Source organism: Channa argus, chromosome 17, assembly GCF_033026475.1.
Source record: "Channa argus isolate prfri chromosome 17, Channa argus male v1.0, whole genome shotgun sequence".
NCBI classification, from domain to species: domain Eukaryota; kingdom Metazoa; phylum Chordata; class Actinopteri; order Anabantiformes; family Channidae; genus Channa; species Channa argus.
In genome coordinates this window covers 1,108,827-1,133,098 of record NC_090213.1, presented here as the reverse complement: position 1 = coordinate 1,133,098, position 24,272 = coordinate 1,108,827, and the positions used below count along the sequence as shown (strand labels likewise).

Below are 24,272 nucleotides of genomic sequence, written 5' to 3'. Positions count from 1 at the left end.
TGGGGTAATGTAATCATTAAATAACATTCCCAATCCCAGAACTCACGACTGCTTTATTTAAAGGCAAATAAATCAATTCATGTGTCTTCAGCTCTGCATCCAGTTAAAATGCTAAGAAAGTCTCTCCTCCATGTTCCATTCCACATCTAAATCCAATTTCTGAATTAATATATACGAGTGTGATTTACACACTTACTGCTGTGACACTTTCATCATTTTCTCATGAATTCTAATCATTTCACCCAAACCCAGTTTTGACCACCTCTTCATTTGTCATGCATTTGATTAAAAAACAGATTTTTGGTGGGTGTAATTTCCACCGAGTTAGGTCAGGAGATTTAAGCTTCTGCGTTCAACACTGTTAAACATTTGTGTAGCAGCTAAATGTTTCATTTCTAGAGCTTATCTCATTTCTTTCAGGCTCCAGCCTCACTGTATAAGCCGAGGGCAGGCAATTAGATAAACATGTTATTAATTAGCAATTGATGGTTTGAGGCAACACCATGATTATGTGGCTTATCTGACAAATGTCAAGCATTTTGACATTATATCAGTAATTATTTCATATACATGCTTTTTGACTCTTAATAGTTATTGTTATATATGCTATTGATGTATAATGCACCACTTGGGGAGGTTTACAATCAGAGACGTGAGGTTGGACTGTCACATCCATCATCTACATGTTTACCACTAGATGATGGTCCTACCTCAAGTCTCGGATTGTAAACTTCCCCTTTACTTAGGTTTAAAGCTGACAGAGAGTTTCAGAAATAACAACTCTGAAACTCTCCGGCAAAGCAGCAGGTTACACGTTCATATTCTGACTTTGTTGGATAGAACCAATCAATCAGTGGATCCCTACTGATTGATTAGTGCAAAATAACAACACACCCACTAAGAAATGAAAAAGCCAAATTAACTGGAAATGCCCTTGGATGGGATTAATCTTCTCTACAAGGCTTTGATTGACTTACATTGATTAGTGGCGACTGTGGCGCAGGAAGCTAGAGCAGTTGTCCACCAATCTCACAGTTGTTGGTTCACATGTCTAAGTTTCCTTGAGCTGAACCCCAACTTAGTTGCTCCCGGTGAGTGTTGGCCAGCTGCATAGCAGCTCCCCCATCGATGTATGAATGTATGTGTGATTGTGTGTGTGAATGGGTGAATAAGAAGCAGTGTAAAGTGCTTTGAGTGCCAATAGGTAGAAAAGTGCTATATAAGTGCAGAGCATTTACCTTTTACTATTTAAACACTAGATCATCAGCCCAGAACTATCACCTGCTTTGATTTAAAATAGGTGCTGCACACAGTGGTTATGAGCAGACATAAGTGCACATGCTTTACACGGTCAGGTCATAGGTACGTACAAGTAAAAGGACCAACAATCTCACTGCTGTCTGCCTCTTTCTGTTCTTTCTCTCTCTCACTGATAGATGAGTTTGGAGCTGAAGGTTTTGCAGGAGCGGGCCCCTCCTATGGCGGTTCCTTTAGGGGAGATCCTACTTTCCAGTCCCACGAGGACCAGGACAAAAGTTTGCATCCAGGTCCTGCCCCAGGCATTGGCTTCACTCCTGTTCCAGGGTCTGGCCCTTCAGGACCTCCCAACACAAACTACAACAACATCCACATCCCACCGGGGGCTCACGCACCAGCCAACACTCCAGCTGAGCTGCCTCCACCCACAGGTATGAAACAGGAATCCTGATTGTGTCTACACATCAGTCTCACACACTGTAGCTGCAGGACTGACGCAATTGGTCGACCACAGTGATCCAACGTGACCACTGTCGGATAGTTTACTAATTGTGATCCTTGCTGCAGGGTTTATCTGTATATTCTGTGGTGGGGGCGTTATTGGAATGGTGACCCATTATTTCCTGATCAATGATCACTTAAAATGAAATACAGCACATGATCTGTCACCTCTTATCACTTTAATGATCACTGTTGCATTTGTGACCATTGCCTTTAATTTTTTTGTGCTAGAATTGATAACACACCTCCCTGAGGCTTCCTCACTCGCGCACACACACACACACACTCTTTACCAACGTGTGTGTGTGTTTGTGCTTGGCATTTAGCAAATGTTTCCAGATGTCCACCTGAGCATGTGAAGATGAGGGAGGATGTTAGGATCTTATCTGCTGTCAGAATTTACTTCTTTAATTCAGCAATAATTGGAAATGAAATGAGGTAAACATAAAGATTCGGAGTAATGCAAAGGATTTTAATCGCAGGCTCCTGCTGTGAAGAGGAGATGATTCAGTAGAAGGAATGACAGAAGTTGATGTTGGGGCCCATCCAGGCACCGTGTTGCTGATAATGATGGACCTGTTAGTCACACGAGAGCTGTGTGATATCTGTTGCTTTCAGTGTGGGAACGAGAAACGTGGTTGGTTCCAATTTATACTTGCTGTCTCACGGCTCCCTTTGACTTTAAAAACCTAGAAATCTGTATTGATGTTTCACTTGAAAGATAAAGAACGTGTGAAAATCTGAAGTCTGGACGAAGCCAGTGTAAGTTTGTTTTCATGGATTTTGTGGTGCTCTGTTCACATTTCATGTCACTTTTATGAATGGAAACATGTTCTGAGGAAACCTATACAACCACACAGCAATCACAAACATGGTTATGAGTTATGTTTTGTATTAACTTAATGAGCCTGACATTCATCATAAATGAAAAGTTTAAATATGCACAGGAAAATCATGTACTGAGCACGATACAAAACAGGTATTGAACATATCAGTACAATATTTCTGCTTCTCTTTCTAACTATAGAATTATTTAACTGCTTTATTGTTGTAGTTAGACTTTCTCAGCACCCGAATAAGGTAAGAGAAACTGAACGTTCAACTCCCAGACGAGGAGTTGTTTGGGTTTATTTACCTTCAAACAAACCCCCCATGTCTCTAACCTTAACCATGACGTCTGCTTGTTTGTCACAAAACTCAGGTTGAAGGTTTAAACAATAGACCGATGGTGAAGTGAATAAAGCGACTTTCCCTAATCACAATTCCATCACAAAAAACTTTACCCTGTTAAAGGTTCCTGGACTTTAGTTCCCTGGAGACTAAACTACTAGGACATTTCTGGTGGAAACAGCAGAAACTAATAAAATTGTTTGTATGTAAAGACAGATTAAAAACGATCTCCGTGTCATATTTGAATACATATTGGCAATTTTCAACAGTCAAGACTATTTTATAAATCAGCAACCTCTAGATTAAAAAGCAGAATCAGTTTTCTGTGCTTTTTTTTTTTTGACCAGCAGAAGCAGATAAACCAGTGCCTATGCCCCGATCAGTGCCCACTGTTGACCCCACACTGCTCAATGCCCAGCAGCAGGGTAAGGACACACACACACACACACACACTGCTACATTAGTTGCTAGTGGGTTTAAAACATATTCAAGGTTTTCAGTGTATCTGAGCCAAACAAACATGTCGCTTGCTGATTTTACTCTTAAAGCTTTTTCCATTCAATTTGCTGATGTTGCAGGTATTTTTGCCACACACATTTATATGACTCATATGACTGAAAAGTGTGTATGTATTCAGTGGTATGAAGAGTATGCACTGTACCCACTGAACACAGATGGACGGAGATGAGCAGAATGAGGCCAGAAAACATTTAAATCTTTAAACATTTGTACAGAAATGACTAAATATACATGAAAAGCAACAAAAAAGAATGAAAGAAATAAAAAGTAAAAAGGTAAAAGCTTAAGGAACGTCAACAGGGAAAATGTAAGCTTTTAAACTCAATGGAACATTTTGAGTTTCAGGAATTGGTTCCTACTGTGCATAGCAGGTCCCGTGTGGACCAAATCCATGCCAGCGTGGATCCAGGTCTGAGGACTGACAGGAAGGGAGCATTTTCTCTTCTGTCTTTATTAAAACGCCAGCAGCTGTTTCCGACGCTGTAACTGTCTAATCAGGTGTTGATGAATTAAAAAGAGACAGCAGAAAAGAGAGAAAGGAGATAGAGTGTGTGTGTGTGTGGGGGTGGGGGGGGGGGGCACCAGGTGCCAGGAGACTGTAAATGTTCAGTGTTATGAGACATGGGGACAGAATGGACCCAAACCATGAAACCTCACAATAATTAAACTTGATCCATCCTCCAGTCTGAACAGCGATTTGCACACTAATGGTGGAGGAGGAAATTAGCCATTGTGCTCACAGCATCAGTCACAGTCCAGCTGAGCTGACTGTTAATACCTGTGATGGGAGTTGTTGAACATGATAAAGATAAATTACACAAAGGCTACAGTAACATGAATAAAATATAAACTATATTAGCCAGTGAACTAACTTGATGCCCAAAGTGGCAACATTCAGAGGTCTGAGCTCAAACACTTCATAACCCTCAAAGCTAAACGTAAACCACAACCTGAGCTGAAAACAACAAACTCCATGGATGTATATAGCAGACATAAATGAAGATAAACAGTAGATATGAAAACAGGCTGTGACCCATAATATTCAAATCAGGATTCACACACAATAGTCATTTTGACTGACTGAAGCCCAAGTAAACCGTCTTCATTTTAAGATTTGCTTTCATTTAACAGCATTAAACATAAGTTCCCACAGAACCATGTGGTGTGTGACAGAGCATCGACCTCTCAGTACAGTTGGTCTACATGAAAGTGGTTTCTCAGTGGACCCAGACTTCATGGGTCCTTCTATGACACTTTGTCAGGTTGGAATACAGAAGGATCCAACCTCCATTATAAACTGAAGTTACAGCCTTCTCTAACTGATCTGGGCTAACCATAACTTGACTGTATCTAGCATATACAAATGAGATTCCCATCCGTTCTTCCATAGCACTCTCTGAAAGAAGGTGAATAAATGTACATCAGTAATGAGGCGCAGTGCTCACAACGGCTGTACGTGTACGGCTAGATGGTCAAACAGCTCTTAGGGGCTACATTCATGTCAGAAAAGTTGATGTTTCATGAGTCTGAGAAAAGGATAAAACAGATGGAAGTTCGTTTACATGGTTTTCGTTGCCTCACTATTGGTAAAGATGTAAAACAAGTGGTGAGTAACCGCTGAAGAAGTGACAGTGCAGGAGATGGTGGTGATGGTGATGACTGCCGTGTGATTGGTCCCTGCACCAAGCATCTGCCGTCTAACCTGTCATTACAACCGCATCATCTGCACTTCGCCGCTGTCTAGACTATCATTAGCTGCTGGTGGTTAGCCGCACAGAGAGAGAGGACCAGAGGCCGAGGGAGCAGTGGCCATATCTTACACTTTTCCCGTCATTTTCTCCTTTCAAAAACTGACACTACATGAGACACCAGGTTGCTGGTAGAAAACAAGTTAAAATTGGTTCTGGTAAAGGATGCACCAGTAGGATAAAGGAGTTTTCCTTTCTTTCCACTGCTTTCCCTTAAAGCCACATGTCAAAAGAGGAGCGATCCTGTTAAGTTTCCACATGGTTTGTCGAACAAAGATCCTAAAGTTCAGCTGCAGAATAATCAGCCCTGAGTGACTGTCCACAACAAGACACCAAGCAATAATCTTCTGAAACACGAGGCGAATATTTAACATTCTCCAGAGCTTATTAAAGCCAAAAAACGAAACCGTTAAACAGAACTACGTGGTTTTATGTTTTGGTGTCTTATGAGGGAGAACGGATTAGTCCACTGACCATAAATTCACATAGCTATTTAAGGGTAAATTAGAAAGTTTGAGATAAAGCTTGTTGCTGCTTCAGCTTTTCATGGAGAATTGACTGTACAGTCGTATTGCATTTCTGCAGCTGAACAGTGCACATACTGGAGGATTCGAGACACATTTTTCTATAAGATTTTCTGAGCTTACTCATACTCAGCAGAACTCTTAACAGGATAAATAGGTGAAATGAATAATTCAAACATTTTTAAACATTTGATTCAAACCTGCAAAGTCATGTTTCTCTTTTCTACTCTCTGCTTTTGTCATCACAGAGTGATAAACTTTGCGACTGGGATAATTACACTTTTGTTTGATCACTGTTGGTGTTACTGAAATGAAGAGGCAACTTTGATGGCTACATTAAGCCTCAGTCCAGGCGGATAAATGAAAAGAACTGTTGCATGCAGCACTATATTACAAGGTGCCAAACAGCCTGAGAAAAAGAGGCAAATTACCGTGTAAGCATCCGTTTTCTGTTCAGCAGCTCTCCTTCACATTTCGATTTATTAGAGGAGAAATCGCACATTTACTTTATGCAGTCAGTCCTCTGTCAGCTCTTTTTCATGCACAGGATAAAATGTTACGAAACAGAAACATTCTTCATCGTTTCATTAATCCACGAGCCCGTACAAAACAGAGGTAATCACCCAAACAAAACAACAGTGTTTTATGATCAGACTCCCAACTTGGCCAGTTGTGAAGCATTTATCACACATTTGTATGTCAGACTGCATATTTTTAATTTTCTTCCATCTCTTTGCAGATTTTTCCACTGTTTTCTCACCCGCTCCTCCCAGGCTGCTCCAATTTTTAGGAATATGGAGTCAGCATATTCATGATTGTGTTCCCCAGCTTTCTGGTGGGCAGAAATCATCCAAGGGATTAGAGGTTTATGGTGCAACATTATTCAGTCTTTTTCCCTGTTCAACTCCAGGACATTTTTAAGAGCAGAGTGTCATATTTTAGAAGTGTTACTTAGCCAAGAGACACATTATCTGTTGCTCTGTCGCTTATGTCTTTAGTGGGGCAGTGACACACCAAGCCAGCGTTGAAGAAGTAGCAGTGTCCAACTGCTGCGTCAGGTCCCGACAGCTTCATCTCGAACCCACGAGTACTAAACAAAAACAGCAGAGACGACAGCCAATGAGCTTGTGGCGCTGGTGTTGTGCATTTGCATGAGAGGAAGAGAAAGACCAGATTTTACACATGAAATCAGTGACAGGAGCATCAGCTGTGTGGACGGTCAAATTGTGAAGTGGTGGGAGCGTCGCAAAATACATCAGTGACTTCTCTATTTCACAGAAATACACCGAATCACTGTAAGCTCCAAGTCATAGTTTGGTGTTGTGTCCTGTACGAAGACTTGGGCAGGTCAAAGACTGACAGCCTGAGTGTGTCTACAATTCATCTTTAGGTTTGGTCCTATAGTTTTAGAAACTAAACTTCAGGACCACATTTTTTATGTCTACATGAAGAATTATGAGTTTGCTGCTACCCTCCCATTTTTATCCGGGCTCGGCACCGGCACCAGGGTCGGCCTTGGTGGCTGGGCGGGGCCACACATGGTGGGGTGGGATTCAAACCCGGGGCCTTCTGCAACCCAACCCAATGTAGGACCACCAGCCCCCCTACTTGTCCTCATACTTGTCCTCACATGTTAACCTCTGCAGGCAGGCGGAGGTGGAAAAATGTCTGTGGTTTAGAGCTGTATAAGATAATTGATGAGGACAAAAGTAAAGCTGAATACAAACACACACACACACACACACCACAGACTTGTTAGTTATTAGTAGTTTGTGCTGTGGTGAAGGGTTTATCATTATTTATCAAATCCTTCTTTAACTAGTAACACTCTTGCAGATTTAAAACATACACATTCACTGGTGACTGCTGTCACTTTTAAAGGTATGTAGATAGTTTTGGTTTGACTTGGCCAAGTTCTGACACATTGGTGTCACTAAACATCCACAGAACAGTTTGTGTTTGGACTTTTTCATGAGTAGGAAGTTGTTCCATTAAAAACGGTTCACTTCAAGCTCTGTGGTTTATCCAAGGTAACCAAGACATTGTTTTAGGAAACCCCCGTTTCCAAAGAAGCTCACTGTTGTGAACAGATTAGAAACTAGTTTGTGCAGAAGCAGGAGATGCTTGGTCGCTAGTATAAAATCATTGTTTAGACATGTTTAGTCGTTGAACACAAAGAAGTTATGTTGTCACGCATTTTAACGCATTGAACGCGAGGAGGGGGAGATGGTCTTTAGTGTGAATTAAGATTCGAAGTTAAGTGACAGACACACAAATAAAGTGCCAACTGCATGGAATGTACATTTTTGGGAAGGAGTGAGGTGATAAAGGTGAAGGGAGAGGGAACAAGAAAAACATGTAGCAGAAAGGAGGAAATTGTGAGGCAGGGTGACAAAAGTTAGATACGTGTGTCATCACTTGACAGGCAGGGCATCACAGACATTGGTCAACTAACTGAAAGACTTTTGAACGTGGCTGGTGCTTAACTTTTAACACTTGTGTCTGTTCCGCTCGACTGTCCACACACACTGTGGCTTTTCACATTTATTAGAGAGGAATCTGCAAAGGAGAAGGATCAAATAGACAGAAAATGATAAGAGAGAAATATTGACTTTGTCCTCAAAAGCAGGATGGATGTTCGGGGGGTTTACATGAGATTTTCTGGGCTTTACAATAAGTTCTGCATTCCTTTAGCCCAAACTGGAGTGTGTATATTCTATGATGTCACACCCACTGTAAAATGATTCAGGCTCAGCTGTGGTCCTCCCGGGACTGATGGGTGGAGGGATGTGGGTGGGATTAGCTGCAGAAACATTACAGCTTGTTTTTCCCAGATCCTTCCTTTCAAGCTCGTTTCTTTAGATATTAGTACGTTCAGGAAGCAAATCAGTATTAATCACAGAGACAAAGTGATGCAGTGCTGTCAAGTCAAACGCGGGATCAAAACATCAGCTTAGTTTCATTATCTTGTCTTCTTATCTCAGTTTTCTGCTTAGTGTTTGCTCTTTGGAAGCCTGCGTTTAGTTTTAGGTGTGTGAAGTACAAAACACACTGTTTCATTACACGGACTAATCTTTGCTCACACAGCTGCCAAGTCAGGTCTTATTGACAACGCAAGGCAGCTGTTGCAGGATTTTGAACTTGCATATTTTAACACCTTGAAGGGGAAAAGTAAAGGTTCTGAGTTTGGTGTTTATGTCCACACAGCTGATTTAGGAAAATCTGTTCGTGACACAGTCGAGCCTACATTTACAGTGCTTGTGGAGTATAGGTTTGCAGAGGGGGGGAGGGAAAAGAGACCTGATGAGGTCACGGGGACTTTAATAAGTACTACAGGATGAAGGGAAGCAGCGCTGTGTCCACCATCATCAGGCAGGTTCTGTCTTTAAACACTGACCTCGGAGCTCGGTCGCACGGCGTTCTCCATCATAAATTACCCACAAACCCCCTCAGTGCTGACAGGTAATTATGGGCTCGTGGTGATGACTTTCCATGACGCAGGTCTCCATGGGCTGCAAATGGAACGTTTTGCTAGAAATATGCTATTGCAGGGAGAGAAACTATTCTGAGCTCTAGACCAGACTTCATTTTTTCATGCAGTCCCCCCAAGTGTTGTTAGGACTTTATTAATGCTACAAGATGATGATGCTTTTTCTTTTGAATTTGTTGGTGGTCGATTGACAGAAACTCTTGATGATTGTTTACTTGCTGAAGTCATTATCCAATCTGAAATATAAAAAGTTTCTAGCTTTAGACTGCGAGAACTTTCTTTTTAACTGTTATTGATGATACAAACCGAACGTCTTTGTTTGTTGGACAATACATTTGAAGACGTCACTTTCAGTTCTCGCATCTTTCTGACATTTTATAGACTAAACCTGGAGTGAAAGTAAGTGCTGCAACCCAGCACATTATTACTGCATCATTGTGGTTGGTCCTTAGGTTGGATGCATTTTAATCCGGAGTGAAGCATCGTAGCACAGTCTGATATGTTTATGGATAAATTCAGTCACAATCACCCTACAGATACTAGGCCCAGCGTAAAGTCTTTTAATTTCGACTTACAGAAACTCTAAATAGAGTTTTGGAAAATATGAACAAGGATTTAGCTTTTTTGAAATGAAGCAATGTCGCCAAGTGAAGCGTCGTGTCTGGCCGTCGTTTTTGGACGGCAGCAGAGGTCTGAAAGAAATGAGCCAATCGTGGCTGGAGGCTGGTGACTAACCAGACACGAGCGGAGAAGATTCACTGTTGGCATCTGTTTGGTGATTGTGGACAATAGTGTCCTTTTAGAAAATGACCACAATGATCATTTAAGGAGCCTCAGCAGTAAATTGGCATCAGACGACGTCTCTGTGCTGCTCACCGTTGCTCTAGATGTCTTGATGCTGTTGAACACGAACTGACTCTGATCTCACCGCTTTATTTCTCCTCTTGTCACATTTCCTTTAGGGCTTTTTTTCCTTCTCGTCACTTTGTCTTCCCTGTTTTCACTGTCTCCTCTTGTCACCCCTCCCTACGTTTACTCCTCCCTTCAGGCGGTGTCCATCTCACCCCGGAGGACTTCACTAAGGCCCAGAAGTACTGTAAGTACGCCGGCAGCGCCCTGCAGTATGAGGACGTCGGCACGGCCGTGCAGAACCTCCAGAAAGCCCTGAAGCTCCTCACCACCGGCAAAGAATGAGGCCTTTGTTCTGCTCTGGTCTGATTCCTCCTTCCATCGCTCTCTTTTTCCATCCCCCCTTTTCTCCCCAGCAGCGCAGCTCTATCTGTCACCGATCTGGCCACAGAGACAAGACCCAACTCTCACACACACACACACACACACACACTGAGGCCGTCCTGTGAAGAGAGCTGTTCAGCTCGCCATCAGAGGAGGACATGATGAACACTATTCTGAAACAGTGGCTGCCTGTGTCTGACACTGTGTTGCACCGATCGACTGGATAACTCACTCACTCACTGACCGACTCAACAACCTGCTGACTGTGTGACACATTTTAATTAGCAGAGCCCAGCGTAAGCAGATCAAAGCTTCGTTACTTGGATTACAGCACCGCAGATTTAGCAAACTTCTATAACAGTGTGTGCAGTCAGTGTTACAAGCTAAATCAAGGCCAGAGCATCAATCAATTAGAGCTGTTGAAAAGAAATGAGAAATTATTCAAATGACAATAATCAGCTGAAAAACTAAAATGTGAATCGGAGGATTTATGGTCAGAATCCTGAATTTCCTTGTTGATTCAGCTTTTCTCTCTTATTTGGTTAAATATTGATTTATCAATGACATCAATTCATTAGCTTCATCAGTGACTTGCATTAAACTGGATGCAACATGTCATGTGAAATAATGAATTTAAATCTGTCCTGGACAAATGTGGCGCAGAGTCTGTGTCTGTCTTTCTCAGCTAATATTACAGTGCTAGCGTTTGTCATGATATTTGGTTTTAAAAAAAAAAAATCATCTGTGAACTGTTGTGGATAAAATGCTAAATTAAATACAATTGGGAACATTTCTACAAGCTGTGTATTAATCACGCTGTGCTGAAAGCTGGACACAAGTTTAATGTACCAGGGCTGCATTTCGATCTTTCGGCCTCTTTAAATAGACAAAGACACGTTGTCTGTTTCAACAGGTTTGCTTCAAACTCTTAGTGCAAGTTAGTTCATCACAGTCCTGCTCACTGGCTGCAGCACTGATGCAGATGCTAAAGCGATGGAAACATTACTACAAATCCCACATTTACAGTCTATCATCATATTGCCTAACTCCACTGTACATTGCATCTTTAAAGTAATGTTTTTTAGATTAGTTACATGATTTTTTTAAAGTCTCTGTTCAAGCATCTAATCAAACTCTAGCAGAAAGTGAGTATATGACTGACATGATCAGTCACTAAGAAGGAACCCAAATAACCAATGACACACTCGTGCTGCTGTAGGAGACATTCAGAGCAGAGTTAGCTGTGTTCGACTATCTTAATGTGTTTCTTTACTTCAGTCTTTCTCCTGTGCAACTGTTGGTCAGAGTTTGTGGTTCTCCGTCATACGAGCTTATCTCTCTTGTCGCATGTATCTAAAGCTCAGACAAGGAAAAAATAAAGAGAATAATCCAACAGTAAATCTGTTGCTGACTAAAACTGCTGTGGGAGAATCAGCAGGAGGAGCTAACTAACCATCATCCTCTGTTTGCTTTCTTTAAGGTTTTTGTCCTGAAAAACGTAATTCTGACTCTTGACATATCACTTTCTGTGTAAATGCGGATTATTTCTGAGGTGGTTGGTTGGTGGGGATTGTTTTTCTGGTTGTTATTTAACATTTTAGTCTCTCGGAGTTTATTTTAGTGGGACTCGCACAAGCAGTTGCACAAACCTTTGTCATCTGTCAGAGCGATTCAGTTTGAATAAAATGTGCAAAATGATGATGTGATACTGCTTGATGATGTTTCAGGTAAACTTGTAATCATCTAATCCTCTAATTAAAGATACAAAATGTGACTTTCTTTAATGTTTTACGATTAATGTTCATGTGGAAAGGTGCTGTCGAGGCTTCTGTCGCCCAGACTCTGTGAATGGCCACCGATCTTCACTACTGGAGCTTTTTAACTGAACCTCTCACCAATCGGAGAAGGTCGACATCAGGGGCCAGAAACCATCGGGTCTACTGCTCCACTCATGTCGAGTCTTCCGGCATCCTCCTGGGATGGTGTGCACCAGGCACACAGGTGTTTGGTCTCCGTCAGTGATCCGAACACAGATGGAGACGCATCATCAATCATCTGTTCAAAAGCCTTCATCTCCAAGGCAGGTGACCAGCAGAGCTCTGAGTTCACAGCTTAGAGGTCCAGGGTCAAAGTGCACAGTTTGCACATTACATTAGACAGTAATGACAGCGAATGTGTGACACCAAAGCTTCTGCCACAACCTGCATTGATGGAATATTTTCCTGTCGAAGTTGTCGAGATGGCTTCATAAGGCTTTGGCCTGTGTAGTGGCTCCTGTAACCGGATCACAGTCCACTTTGGTGGCGAATCACACTGAGTGTAAGACGCATTTTAAACCCGAGACAAAACCCAAATTCACCATCTGCCACAGCACTGTAGAAAATGTCTAATGGGATTTAGTGAAGTCACCACATCTCACTTACTTAGATCTGCTGCACAAGTCCAAACGTGGGACACTTCAGTTTAAAGGAAGACGAGTCTCTCTCTCACTCATGTTACACAAATCTTATAATACAAACATAAATGTTGAGTATTAGCAGTTAAAACCTGACTGTGCTACATGTGGTCTTTTAGATCAAAAGTACTTCATGATGAATCCAGTTAGTAGCAGCTTTGTGTGAAACAGAAAACCTTCATTAGTTTTCTCTCATCACTTTAAAGCTTCTTGATCTTGACCTTAGTAGTGAGTAATCTAAACTTGGCAGAGGACGGAGCAGAGAAGCTGCCCGTCTCTCCTCAACATTCCTCTCTCCACGGTGTTATCAACATTCCCAGCGGGAAGATTTGCTTGGATCATTCCTTCATGTCAATCTACAAATGGATGAATATCAAAAGTATAAGAACTCGTGGTACATTCGACACGAGTCTATATTTTTATAACATGATTATTTCCAGGATCCACCTTTCCCTTTAGGTTTAGTTTGCTTTTGTTGCTGTGAGTCGGGGGCAGAAAATGACGCTTGTGAGGTGAATCGTTTCCAGTAAGACTGAGTGGACTTCACAGGTTTATGTGTGTCTCACGTTGTCCTCAAATGTCATCTGCTTCTTATTGCTATTTGTTCCCTGCTCGTTCACGGCATGTTGTGCACAAAGCTGATGTTAATAAACCTCTTGTTGTGATGTGCTCTTCTCCTGCAGCTCCTGTTGTGCCCTCCACTGTCTCCCCTCATGTTTCCTTGGTGTTTTAATGTTTTTAGAAGGTTTTCTGCCTCCTCTTTGAGAACTTGGGTTGGGTTCGGAATCGAGCAGCTGTATTAACTTTCTCACACAGGCTGATATTATTGGATAATTCTACAAAACCCTGGAATTGGTTCAAAGACAACTACTTTGGAAATGTTCTCCTTCTACAATGAGTTCATCTGCGTGTTTGAAGGGGCTTTGGGCACAGGACCAGGAGTCCATGGAGTCTGGGGTCCCTGGGGACTCAATAACTGAAAAGAGATGCAAAGCCGCATTTTTAGAAACTTTGGGACTTTTCCTAAAATGCAATAAAACGTAAACTCTGATTTGTTAATTCACTTGAACCTGTACTTACCTAACAAAAGTGAAAAGAAACGAGTGAAAACTTGTGTTTTCTCTGTAAGTTAATATGTTGTAAATAGAAAATTTGCCTCCTGCAACATACTCAAAAAAAAAAAAAAAGTTGGGAAAGAAGCAAAGTAAAACTGAATGGAGTAACACTGGATAATGAAATGCCAGGTAACAGGTGATTGGGCATAAAAGGAACCTGAAAGTTGATTACGTAAGGAGAAGGACATACGTTAGTGCTGTGCAGAAAGACGGTGGAAATGTTTGGTGGTCAGATTAATCCACGCCAGAGAGCAGGCAGGCTGTTTTCAAAGAAAGCTGAAAGCCAGAGTCAGTGATGGTGTGGAATGGGGGACTTCTCTATCTGTGAGGCGAATTTTGGCATTTTAGAGAGACATGGTGTCCAAGGACCACAAGTCAGTGGTTCGATCCCCGGTGCCGGCTATATGTCGAAGTGTCTCTGGGCAAGACGCTGAACCCCCAAGAGCCCTTTGAACTCACTGGAACTTTCCCCTCCCCAGCTGTGCAGTGCCAGTTCCAAGCCCGGTAGAAATTGTGGAGGGTTGTGTCAGGAAGGGCATCCTGCATAAAAACTGTACCAAATCAACATGCGGATCATGATCCGCTGTGGCGACCGTGAACTCGCAGGATAAGCCTAAAGGCCAAAAAAAAAGAAAAAGAGACAGACATGATGCCATCGGGGCGGCGTCTTTTCCTGGGAAATGAGTGGCTATTTCAGCAGAACAGTGGTATGTTTTAGTGCTGGTCTGACAGCAGTCCACATCTGTCCCCGTTTGAAAGTGTATGGAGCATCATGTAGAGGAGACTGAGCAGCTGTTATCCAGCTAGAACAGGCAAATATTTCACCTGTAAAATGCAACAATTACTCTCCTCAGTTCCCAAACAGATAAAAAAAACTGAAGGTGATGTGCAGTAAATATGAGTCTGCCCCAACGTGTGATTATGGTTTTAGAAAAAGTCCCAACTGTTCTGGAAGAAGTGGTTTATAGCTTTGACAAAACTATGTTTTTATGCTAATACTCGTTTTATTTAAGTAAAACTAGCATCACTGCAGACAAATACAAACCACTTCACCCTCGACAGAGATTCATGGATCACATTCACAATTGGTTTTCACTGTATCTGTTTCCAGTTGGAATGACTGACTCACAGAACCTTTATTCCTCCGTGTTTGGTCAAATCAATCAAACCACCTTCTCTCTCACACACTTCCATCATCGTGAAATATGTGGAAGCTTTATTTATTTGGTATTTTCCTGTTTGAAAGGAAACTCAAGGGAATGTTTCCTTTTTGTGTTTCTCAGGAATTATTGGGTCAAACCGAGATACCAGCCTTTTACGTACAAGAAGTGACTCAAGCAATGTGAATTTTGGACAGTATTTTTAGGGAATTTGACAGGTTACACCTGTTTCCTAACATTACACTACACTGTGGTTAAGTGTAAAGTCCCCTCATCATTTATATTTCACTTCTTTTTGGATCTTGCTTCTTTTTTTCTGTGGTTTTGTCGGATCATACGTTAATGGAGGTCAAACGCTTTATTGTGTCGCATCGCAGCTCCACCAAACCCCCACCCGTTCTGTGGAATGTTGGACCGGGCTGCTCCACCACTACACTCAGTACTAGACAGGGTCAACACCAAAACCTTTACTGAAGAGGCTTTAACCTAATGATTATTCTTTATGTCAATTCAGGTATCAATAATTGATTTAGATTAATCTACAGATGATTTCCCATTTAAGCTCATTTTTAAAATTTTGAATTAAAAATTTAAATTACATTAAATTTACTAACATTTAAATTTATAATTAATTTATATTTCGATATTTTACTCTATTACTTTCTTTTTAAACAAACAAATTCAAACAGACAAATTAGTCAGTTTTGACATCATGTTCATTTTTCTACTTGGTTCATTTTAATAATCCTTCTTGTCTCATTGCATTTTATTTTTACAAAATCACAGCTCAATATTACACAGCTTTGTGCTACAGGCAGTTATTTAGTTTAAATATAGTTTTGATCTGCAGTTTCACATTTGTTCTGTGCTTTTATTTTGAAGGTTTGTCCTTCGAGCTCTCGGCATGCTTTTGTTTTGCTAACCTGAAACCGGAAGCTTGACCTATAGTTTCATCCTGTCGCAGCTTGACACTGTCCAAAATTAAAGCTGAAACTCTGCGCTGGTCTTCATTTGACTGAAGCATCGTTTGGCTGTCCCCTCGTCTCCGAGGAGTCCGGATCAGCAGAGCCTCTTTCTGTGTCTCTAGACTTTGGAGACTTTTGCGCCTCTGGATTTAGGAGAAGCCGTTTTTGGAAAAGGAAAAGTTTCAGTGCGGGAAGGGGAAAAACCTGAAACTGAAGAAGAACCTTCCTCGGATTCTGGAGAGGGACCATGATCCTGCACGGGGACCAGCTGCCACTCCACTGAAACCATGTGAGTCCTCACACCTCTTAGACCATGTGTGACCCTGTTCTGAGTCCCGGTCCACGCGCTCCCGCTATTTGTTGTCCAGGTTGATGCGCGGAGACCCGCAGCGGCCTCCCCAGCTGGTTTCTGTCCTTCAGCTCATGTATGACTGCACCGGTCCCCCGTGTCTCCCCCGTCCCATGACGGACTAAACAGAACCAGCTGTGATTCGGTTTGAGCTCAAATGGACTCAAACGCGTCTTTTCTGCGTTTTTCTTTTTAACCTTTGAGCTCAGCTCGAGTCTCTGCTGCAAAAAAGTGTTGACAGTGCGCAGTGTAGTAATACTGCAAAGTACTACAGTAAGACTGGATCACTGCTCATGATTGTCCACTTTAAACACGGTCACAGTTCTGGTTTGAGTTCTGGAGCCTGGACGCGGGTCCAAGTATGTGTTGGTCAGAGTCCGTGTGAAAAATGTTTTACATTAAAAATCCTGTAAAACTTCTAATGTTACTCACTAAGTTCCTAAAAATACCGCTTTGCATGTAGGAGTACTACTATTACTACTATTACTACTGCTGTTCCTACTGTTCTGGTATTGGAACAGTCTTTTTGTCCTTTGTTAGACCCGTTCTTTGTGAAGAGAATAGTTGATGCTTCAGGACATCTTGTTTGTCTCACTGTCAACTGAATGTCCCTGATGCTCAGACACTGTCCTGTAGTATTTGTACGTGGAAATTACTGCTTTGTTTTCAAAACACTTTTTTTTCTTCATACATTCAATCACTGATCATTTCAGCTTGGAAAACTACAGTATTTCCATTTCAACTGAGGTACTTTTAAATTTGAGTACAATTTTTGAGTAAATGTACTTAGTTTCTTCTCAGAGTGCGACACAGCTGGTAAAAGTACTCATTGCTCAAGTTTAAATGCAAGGACTTTAAGTCTAAAGTTAAAATAGTAGTAACACTTTAAATTCTTTACTCGATGTTGAAGTACTACAGTAAGTACCTGTTCTTGAGTTTAAAGTAATGTTGAAGTATCAACAGATTTGATGGTCGAGTCTAGTTCAGATTCTTTCCACAAACTTTTGAGACTTGATGTGAAACAGAAGCAGCTACGGGTAAAAAGTGGAGCTGGTTTTATTACCTTGTGTACTGACAAGTACTTCTTCCCCTCCAGTAGTAATACATCAGTTAGTTCATCAGGTTGTGTTTAAACAGTGTGACTTATTAAAGCTTCAGAGTGGAGTAGAAGTACCATAAAGATAATACTCCAGTAAACTGTGAGTATTTTAAGGTACTTGGATACAGTTTATCTACTACCACGGAGACGATGAAAAGTCTGACAGTGTTTCAGAGATGACTTAACTGTGCTATCGTTCGGGCGTGTACTTTATACTTCAGGTGTGTACTTTATACTTCAGGTGTGTACTTTATACTCAGAAGATTTAAGATGAAACCATCAGATTTTTAAAAGTGTGTTTGTAAAATGTTGCTTTAAGAGTTAAAGTGTCCACAGTTAGTCTCTGAGTTCTGTGGAACTTTATCAAAGATGGTGTTGTTGGAGGTGCCAGCTGTTACACAATCCCCCCCAACACACACACACACACACACACACACACACACACACACACACACACACACACACACACACACACACACTGCTCAGGTTGTGTGAAGGAGAAGAGCCTGTTTTTAACAGGGGACGTCCACAACTGAGAGGACGGCGGAACTCTGAGGAATGTGGTTTAATTAAGTCTAAAGGAGGATTTGATGTGTCCACCTGCAGGTGTAGTTTGATCCTGATGACAGTGTTTGCAGGATCAGTAGTAGCCCCCCCCCCCCCCCCCCTCCCCCATCCATCCTGCGTTTTGGCTAAAGCACAAAGTGGAGGTGAAACAGAGAGGACAGTCCAGTCTTCATGTCCCTTAATGTGCTGGTGCAGCTGCTTCATTATAGCAACGTGATTTTTACAGCAGGTTCCCAAATAGTCTGCTGCTGTCTGGAAGTGCATGTTTGTCAATGTTGGGTTCGTTCATCTTACGGTTCTCATCAGCTCAGCAGGATCAGAACCAGAAGGTTAGAGTGAAGCTAATGAAGAAGCTCAGGGACTGAATGTATTTGTGCAGGAAAGATATGTCATCGCAAAGTGTGTGTGTGTGTTGGTCAAATCAGTGCTACGACTGGAGAACTGGAGGATTTAGCTGGTTTAGTCAGAGGTTGGACACGTTAGGTTTCAGGTCCACAGGTTCAGAATCCAAGTAGAGGTTTGTCTCTGTAAAGTCCACCGTGTCAGAAAGCACCATGATTGTTCTACATCTCATGTGGCTCCGCAGCCTTTGTGTGATGCACAAAATGTCTGACTTGAGTCTGCAGGCGGACGTCCAGCCATGAATCGCTCTCTTTATGCCGTCGTGTCCGCGGCCTTGCTGCTGACCTCGCTCTGCTTCGTCTTTCTCTCCCCGGCTGGAGATGGAGGCGGGGAAATGGGACGCAGGACTTGACAAAGAGGCGAGTTTTCTTTGAATGTCAGGAGCTGCATGAATTTGCGGAGCTGGGAACCACAACAGTGGACGATGACATAAGATCGAGTTCTTAAATATTTATGATGCGCAAACTTTGTTTGCAAGTTTCACCAGCGTTCGGTTTGAAAAACGTTCTCTTTCTTCACTTTGTTTATTGGGCGTAGGAGCTGGTGCATCAGTTCACAGATGAGTTGGACATAAACTTGCAGTTGCAGAGACAAAAAGACGTCTTTCTTTAGGATCCACTAGATAAAGAGTGTGAAGGTCACAGTTTTGCAGAGAGCTGCAGGATGATTAAAGTCTTGCTGTTTGTAATATTTTGAACATCAAATCACAGCTCAGTTTTCTGTTGTTCATTTGTTTGGATAGTTTGGAAACCAAACAGGTTCAAAACACTGAGGAAATCTTCCTGAGTTGTAGGAGAGTCAAGTGTCTTTCATGTGGAGTACAGTGTTTGGATGAATGAACTCATCAGCGTCACACTTTTAAAGCTAGAACGGCCTTTAAGCTGCAGCTGTAGCTCTGGATCCAAAGCAGGAGAAGAATCTCTGTTGTGCCTCTGACTGTCCTGTGTGTTTTCAATGAGTCACAACAAGCTGATTACAACATCCCAGCAGCATTTAGCCTCCGTCCCTGTGGAGCAGGACGTTGGTGGTTTGGATTGAGGTCTGAGTCATGGAGGTGGAGATGCTCTGACCTCTGACCCCTGGTTGGATCTAGATTTGAAACGTCCAAACTGGACTGCGGGAGCCTCTGAGCTTCAGTCTGTTCAAGTTAACACTGATGGAAACACTGGAGTTATTGTAATCTGTGACTGCTGGAAGCATAATATGATTATTATTGTTATGATTCCATAGTTCTAATAATTCCACTTTTCTTCTGGTTAGATTTAAGCTTTGCACATTTCTACTGTGTCCAGTATTTTGATGCTACTGTTTCATGTTACTTCTACTCGAGGCGAAACCTTCAGTTCTGCTTATTTTCTACTTTTTTCAAATTGTTTCCCATTGTTACAGTAAATGTTTCAGCTATTTTGGCAAAAGCAAAACTTCCAGACGTGACTGGTTCCTGCTCCTGTGTGATCGTGTACGTACTGTGTTGCTGTGACTGACTGACGTCGTCCTCCTTCTGTTTCTTCAGGGAGTCCCACACAGACGTAGGACAAGCAGGAAGCAGGTGGAGGCTCCGTCACGTCGTCCCGGTCGTACTGTTGTGGATGACCCTGCACCAACACGGTAGGGACCACCTGCAATCTGACAGGAAAACCTGGAATAAAAACAAGTTGCTCTCACAGGTGTCACTTAATGCATCCGGACAGAGATTTGGGCCAAATGTCCTCGTGCCGTCGACCGCCTGCCTCCCCAGCTGCTGCTGTCACAGCTCATTCAGACAAAGACAAGTTTGGGGATGAGTGTAGTTCAGATCGTGTCCCCAACTGCTGCTCCAACCTTTGTCACTTTGTTTACTTGTCTGCTCATGTTCCCACTTGGTTGTTAGTCATAACTAATCATTCACAAGACGATGGAGCAAATCTTTTTAGCCCCTGTGCGTCTCAGTGTCTCTGGGTGGACAATGTCATGTGTTGTGTTGTCAAGTGAGGAGGACTTTATTTATTTTGTATTTTTTTTGAAAGGTTCATGAGAAATGAGGACATTGTTAGGGACAGATCTCAGGGACATGATGATGGATTGCAATAAAACAAAAGACTCATTATGAAACAAAGTAAATTTCAGTGTCACAAATCACAGTGTGAAGCAGTAATTGTCAACACTTGGACGAAGCTGTTCATTCTGCAGCACAGATGCAAGTGCTGCAAACCCAACGAACCTAAAGAAGGAACTCACAGGAATATGAAGCAAAATAAGTTCAACAAAATATTCTATATACTATGATGAGAAACATGAGTCTGACTGTTGGTAACTAGATCTTAAGACTTTAGCTCAGCAGAGTTTGTCTTCAGCTTTGCTTTTGTCCTCATGAATCATCTTAAACAGCTATAAACCACAGACATTTTTCCACCCCCACCTACCTGCAGAGGTTAACGTGGTGTCACGAGCAGTATTTGAGAAGTTTTATGAGTATAAGTACACGGGATTGTGCCCATTGGCTGATATGTGTATCGGCATCAGGACACCCCTAGTTCTGGCAGGCTCCCAAACCACAGAGACCACAGAGTCCACACTGAGACGTTTCTGCTGCTCTAACACTTTGTTACAAAGTCAATTTTAGCATAAAGGCCCCAAAAAAGACATTACTTTAAGCTGGAGACATAAATGGAAGTGTGGACATTCACTCGTCCTCTTTAAAGAAATCGCCAGACAGATGTTTTTATAAAGACAAGAAGCAGAATGAGCGAGTGAGCAGCTGTGCAGCAGCCGCTGTTCGAAACTTTTCTAGGGTCTTGCTGTGGATTCGTCCTCAGACGAGACCTGGTTTTAGATGTCATGGGATGGAGGTTGGGTTTGTGTGGTGGGGGGACTGGTGAGCGGTTTGTCGCATTGCACCAGGATGAACAAACACACCCACACACACATAAATACTGTCAGAGACGTCCGTCACAATTAGTCCTAACGTTTCCACTGAAAACAAGCAGCTGTGAGAGCAACAAAACGATGTAATCAAGTAATAAAAGTGTGTGTCGCCTTCAGCTGTGGATGTGATAAATCTAGTGTCCAAAGTAAAACTTTGATTATGTAAAGATTTATTTCATCCTTTTATTGAATCCGTGACTTATCACGAGCCCTAAATGACTGTTACAGAGCATTTTTGTGTATTTGAAATGAAGAGGTTCAGTGTTTTCAGGGGAACTGTGCCTTTAGGGACACATTAAGTCTAACAAAGTGCCCCCCCCCCCCCCCCCCCCCCCACTTCACTTTACACGAGTGCATGAGCACAGTGGGTAAAATGACAGCATTTAAACACTGTGCCGTTTTCTGTTTTCACTCCGTCCTCGTTGGGTTTTGCCTGCTTGTTTGTGCTGTTCATGTTTTCCATGTTGGGCTTCGCTGCTGTCGGGCGAAAATGTTTTGTGCTCGAACAGGAAGTTAAGAAAGTTTGAAACGTGTCTAAAAAGCCTTTTGTGTGACTTTTTTCTTTCTTCTAAACACATCGGAAAACTCCTGAAATTTACCCCCAAAAGAAAAGTTCCTGGGAGATGCTGCATTTTCAGCTGACAGCAGTGATTCATGCACTTTCCATCCTTCGTTTGGGTCCTTTCGTCTTCCCATGTTTCCATGTTTCCTCTTCGCTTCATCCCTCACTTTTTCCATCTGCGAGCTCAGGCCTGCTTCCACTAACACATGAGCTCGGTGTGGAGTTGCAGAAAAAGTCACAGCTCTTTCATGAAATCTGCAGTCAGATATCGTGTCACCATTACATGCTTTTATTTTGGAGCCAGGCTTTGATCCATTCATCTGTGTGTGTGTGTGTGTGTGTGAGAGGGGTCACAGCTCAGTTCAGATCCATGTTTAGTGCACTTTGCGTGTTTGGATGAGTTTCTGAGCCATAAGTCGAGTAAAAGGCTTTGATTTTTAATGCAGCAGCTTATTTATTCATTTATTCATCTGTCATGTCATCGCTTCATCAATTCATTCAATTAATTTAGTCAGTCGCTTGTTCCTCACTGGTTAATTTGTTGGTTTGTTAATGTGACTGTCACTGTGTTGCTGCCGTTGTTTGGTTGTTTGTTTCTTCAATCGATCGTTTGATTTGTTCTTGTTCATGTGGCCCATCGTACATTTCTGATTACTTGCATATGTTTATTTCAGTCGTTTTTCATTTAATCCTTTTTTGACCTTTTTGTTAAGTTCTTTTTTTTTTGTTTCATCAAACAATCGACTGATTCGATGGTTCACACGTGATGGTGTGACTGACTGATCAGGAGTCGGACAGAGCATCACGAGGTCACCGATCAGGGTCAGGTGACCGGGTTGGGCTCTAAGCCGGCTGTCAGTGTCATCTTAAAGGTGTTGGTTGGTTTGAGGTTGGAGCTCTGTGCAGGACTGTGGACACACTGTAGCTCTGAAACAGATGAGCGTTAAACAGCCCGTCCACATACATTTTGTATTGCATTTTCTCTCAAGTTGGGTGTCGTGATAAGAAAGTGGAGAACTGAAGGTGCAATAAGTAGCGTGGGAAGAAGGAGACAGAAGGCAGAGAGACATTCTTGGACTGGTATTTTCCACGTTTTGCCAAAAAACTCATTAAATCGAAAAATGTTAAAGGCAGAAAGAGAGAGCGGAGGAAAGTGTGTGTGTGTGTGTGTGTGTGTGTGTGTCTGTGTTTAATGTATTTTCCATACTGTACCAGCGGCCGCAGGCCAAACCAAGCAGTTCACACATACTCTTAAACGTTCCCAGCAGCATTAAACCACAACACACACACACAGAGGTTAGTGGTGTGTGTGTGTGTGCGCGTGCTCCACTTCTGGTAAAAAGAACCCAGGCCTGTGTGTGTGTGTGTGTTGCAGTAGATAAAGCGAAGGCTTGAACAGTCCAGAAGCAGGAGACTGTAAATGTTGAGTGTGATGTGGAGCATGAGACAGAGAGACACAGGCTTCGACTGTGCTTTCAGCTGAACGCACAAAAAGTTCGAGGTGTGAATGAACCAAGTTTGTGCAAAGCCAGTCAGTGTGCAGCTGGACGACACGCTGGGACGTCACCAGAGCAAAACCATCCGTATCAGTAGCCGAAGCCCCCCTTCACTCGATAATGTGCTTTAGTTGTGTTTCACGTCACTGTGTCGGACTGATTTACTGATCCAGAAGTTTTCATTTAGAAGAGAAAACGTTGATGTGATTTAAGAATTTTCAGTGTAGTTTGTAGGTGAAAGAAATCACATGACACACATGATTATTGAAGGAAGAGACATTTTAATTGGCTTCACGCATGACTGGAGGAGACCTGCAGGACACTGCAGAACTGGGTATTAGTCCAACTGAGAGCGCAGTGGTTTCTTCTTTATTCAGTGTCACTACATGTCCAGATCATGTTTTTTTTAATAAACCAACTGAAGGAATAGTTGGGGAAAATGAATTTTTCATCTTTGGAGCTTTGGAATAAATTTGGACAGTGAGACCAGCCGACGTCACCTTTGCAACAGGACATTTGGACTGAAAAGGCTCTAAATCATAGATCTGTGCTCGTACTTCCACTGGTCACCGTGTAGAAATCCTGTTTCTATACAAACTAAACCAAACTGCAGCAGTTAGTGAACATGCTTTGTGTGACCTCCAGGTCCAACTTCCTCACACGTTTTGTGCGTCAGTTTTCAGCAGCCGTTAGGGGAAGAGTTTAACTTTATGCTCATTTATGTTCAGGCTTTGTTCCTTCAGTCGAGCTAATTCA

General features: G+C 42.3%; 2 protein-coding genes across 21 annotated transcripts in view; both read left to right on the top strand.

The window, feature by feature from the left end:
* Positions 1-12,221, top strand: part of vta1 (vesicle (multivesicular body) trafficking 1) — a 49,012-nt gene extending 36,791 nt beyond the window's left edge. The window contains exons 6-8 of one of the 3 annotated variants that reach the window (XM_067482065.1): positions 1,437-1,688; positions 3,279-3,353; positions 10,258-12,221. In XM_067482065.1, coding sequence (XP_067338166.1) covers positions 1,437-1,688; positions 3,279-3,353; positions 10,258-10,403 — 473 coding nt within the window. In that variant the 3' untranslated portion in view covers positions 10,404-12,221. Of the gene's footprint in view, positions 1-1,436; positions 1,689-3,275; positions 3,354-10,257 lie in introns of all 3 variants that reach the window. The other 2 variants (XM_067482063.1, XM_067482066.1) reach the window with 2 other exon arrangements.
* Positions 12,222-16,081: 3,860 nt separating this feature from the next.
* The window catches only part of adgrg6 (adhesion G protein-coupled receptor G6), a 60,809-nt gene continuing 52,618 nt past the window's right edge, over positions 16,082-24,272 (top strand). For 3 of the 18 annotated variants that reach the window (XM_067482038.1, XM_067482040.1, XM_067482037.1), the window contains exons 1-2: positions 16,111-16,426; positions 20,068-20,162. In XM_067482038.1, coding sequence (XP_067338139.1) covers positions 16,425-16,426; positions 20,068-20,162 — 97 coding nt within the window. In that variant the 5' untranslated portion in view covers positions 16,111-16,424. Of the gene's footprint in view, positions 16,427-20,067; positions 20,163-24,272 lie in introns of all 18 variants that reach the window. The other 15 variants (XM_067482044.1, XM_067482046.1, XM_067482045.1 and 12 more) reach the window with 9 other exon arrangements.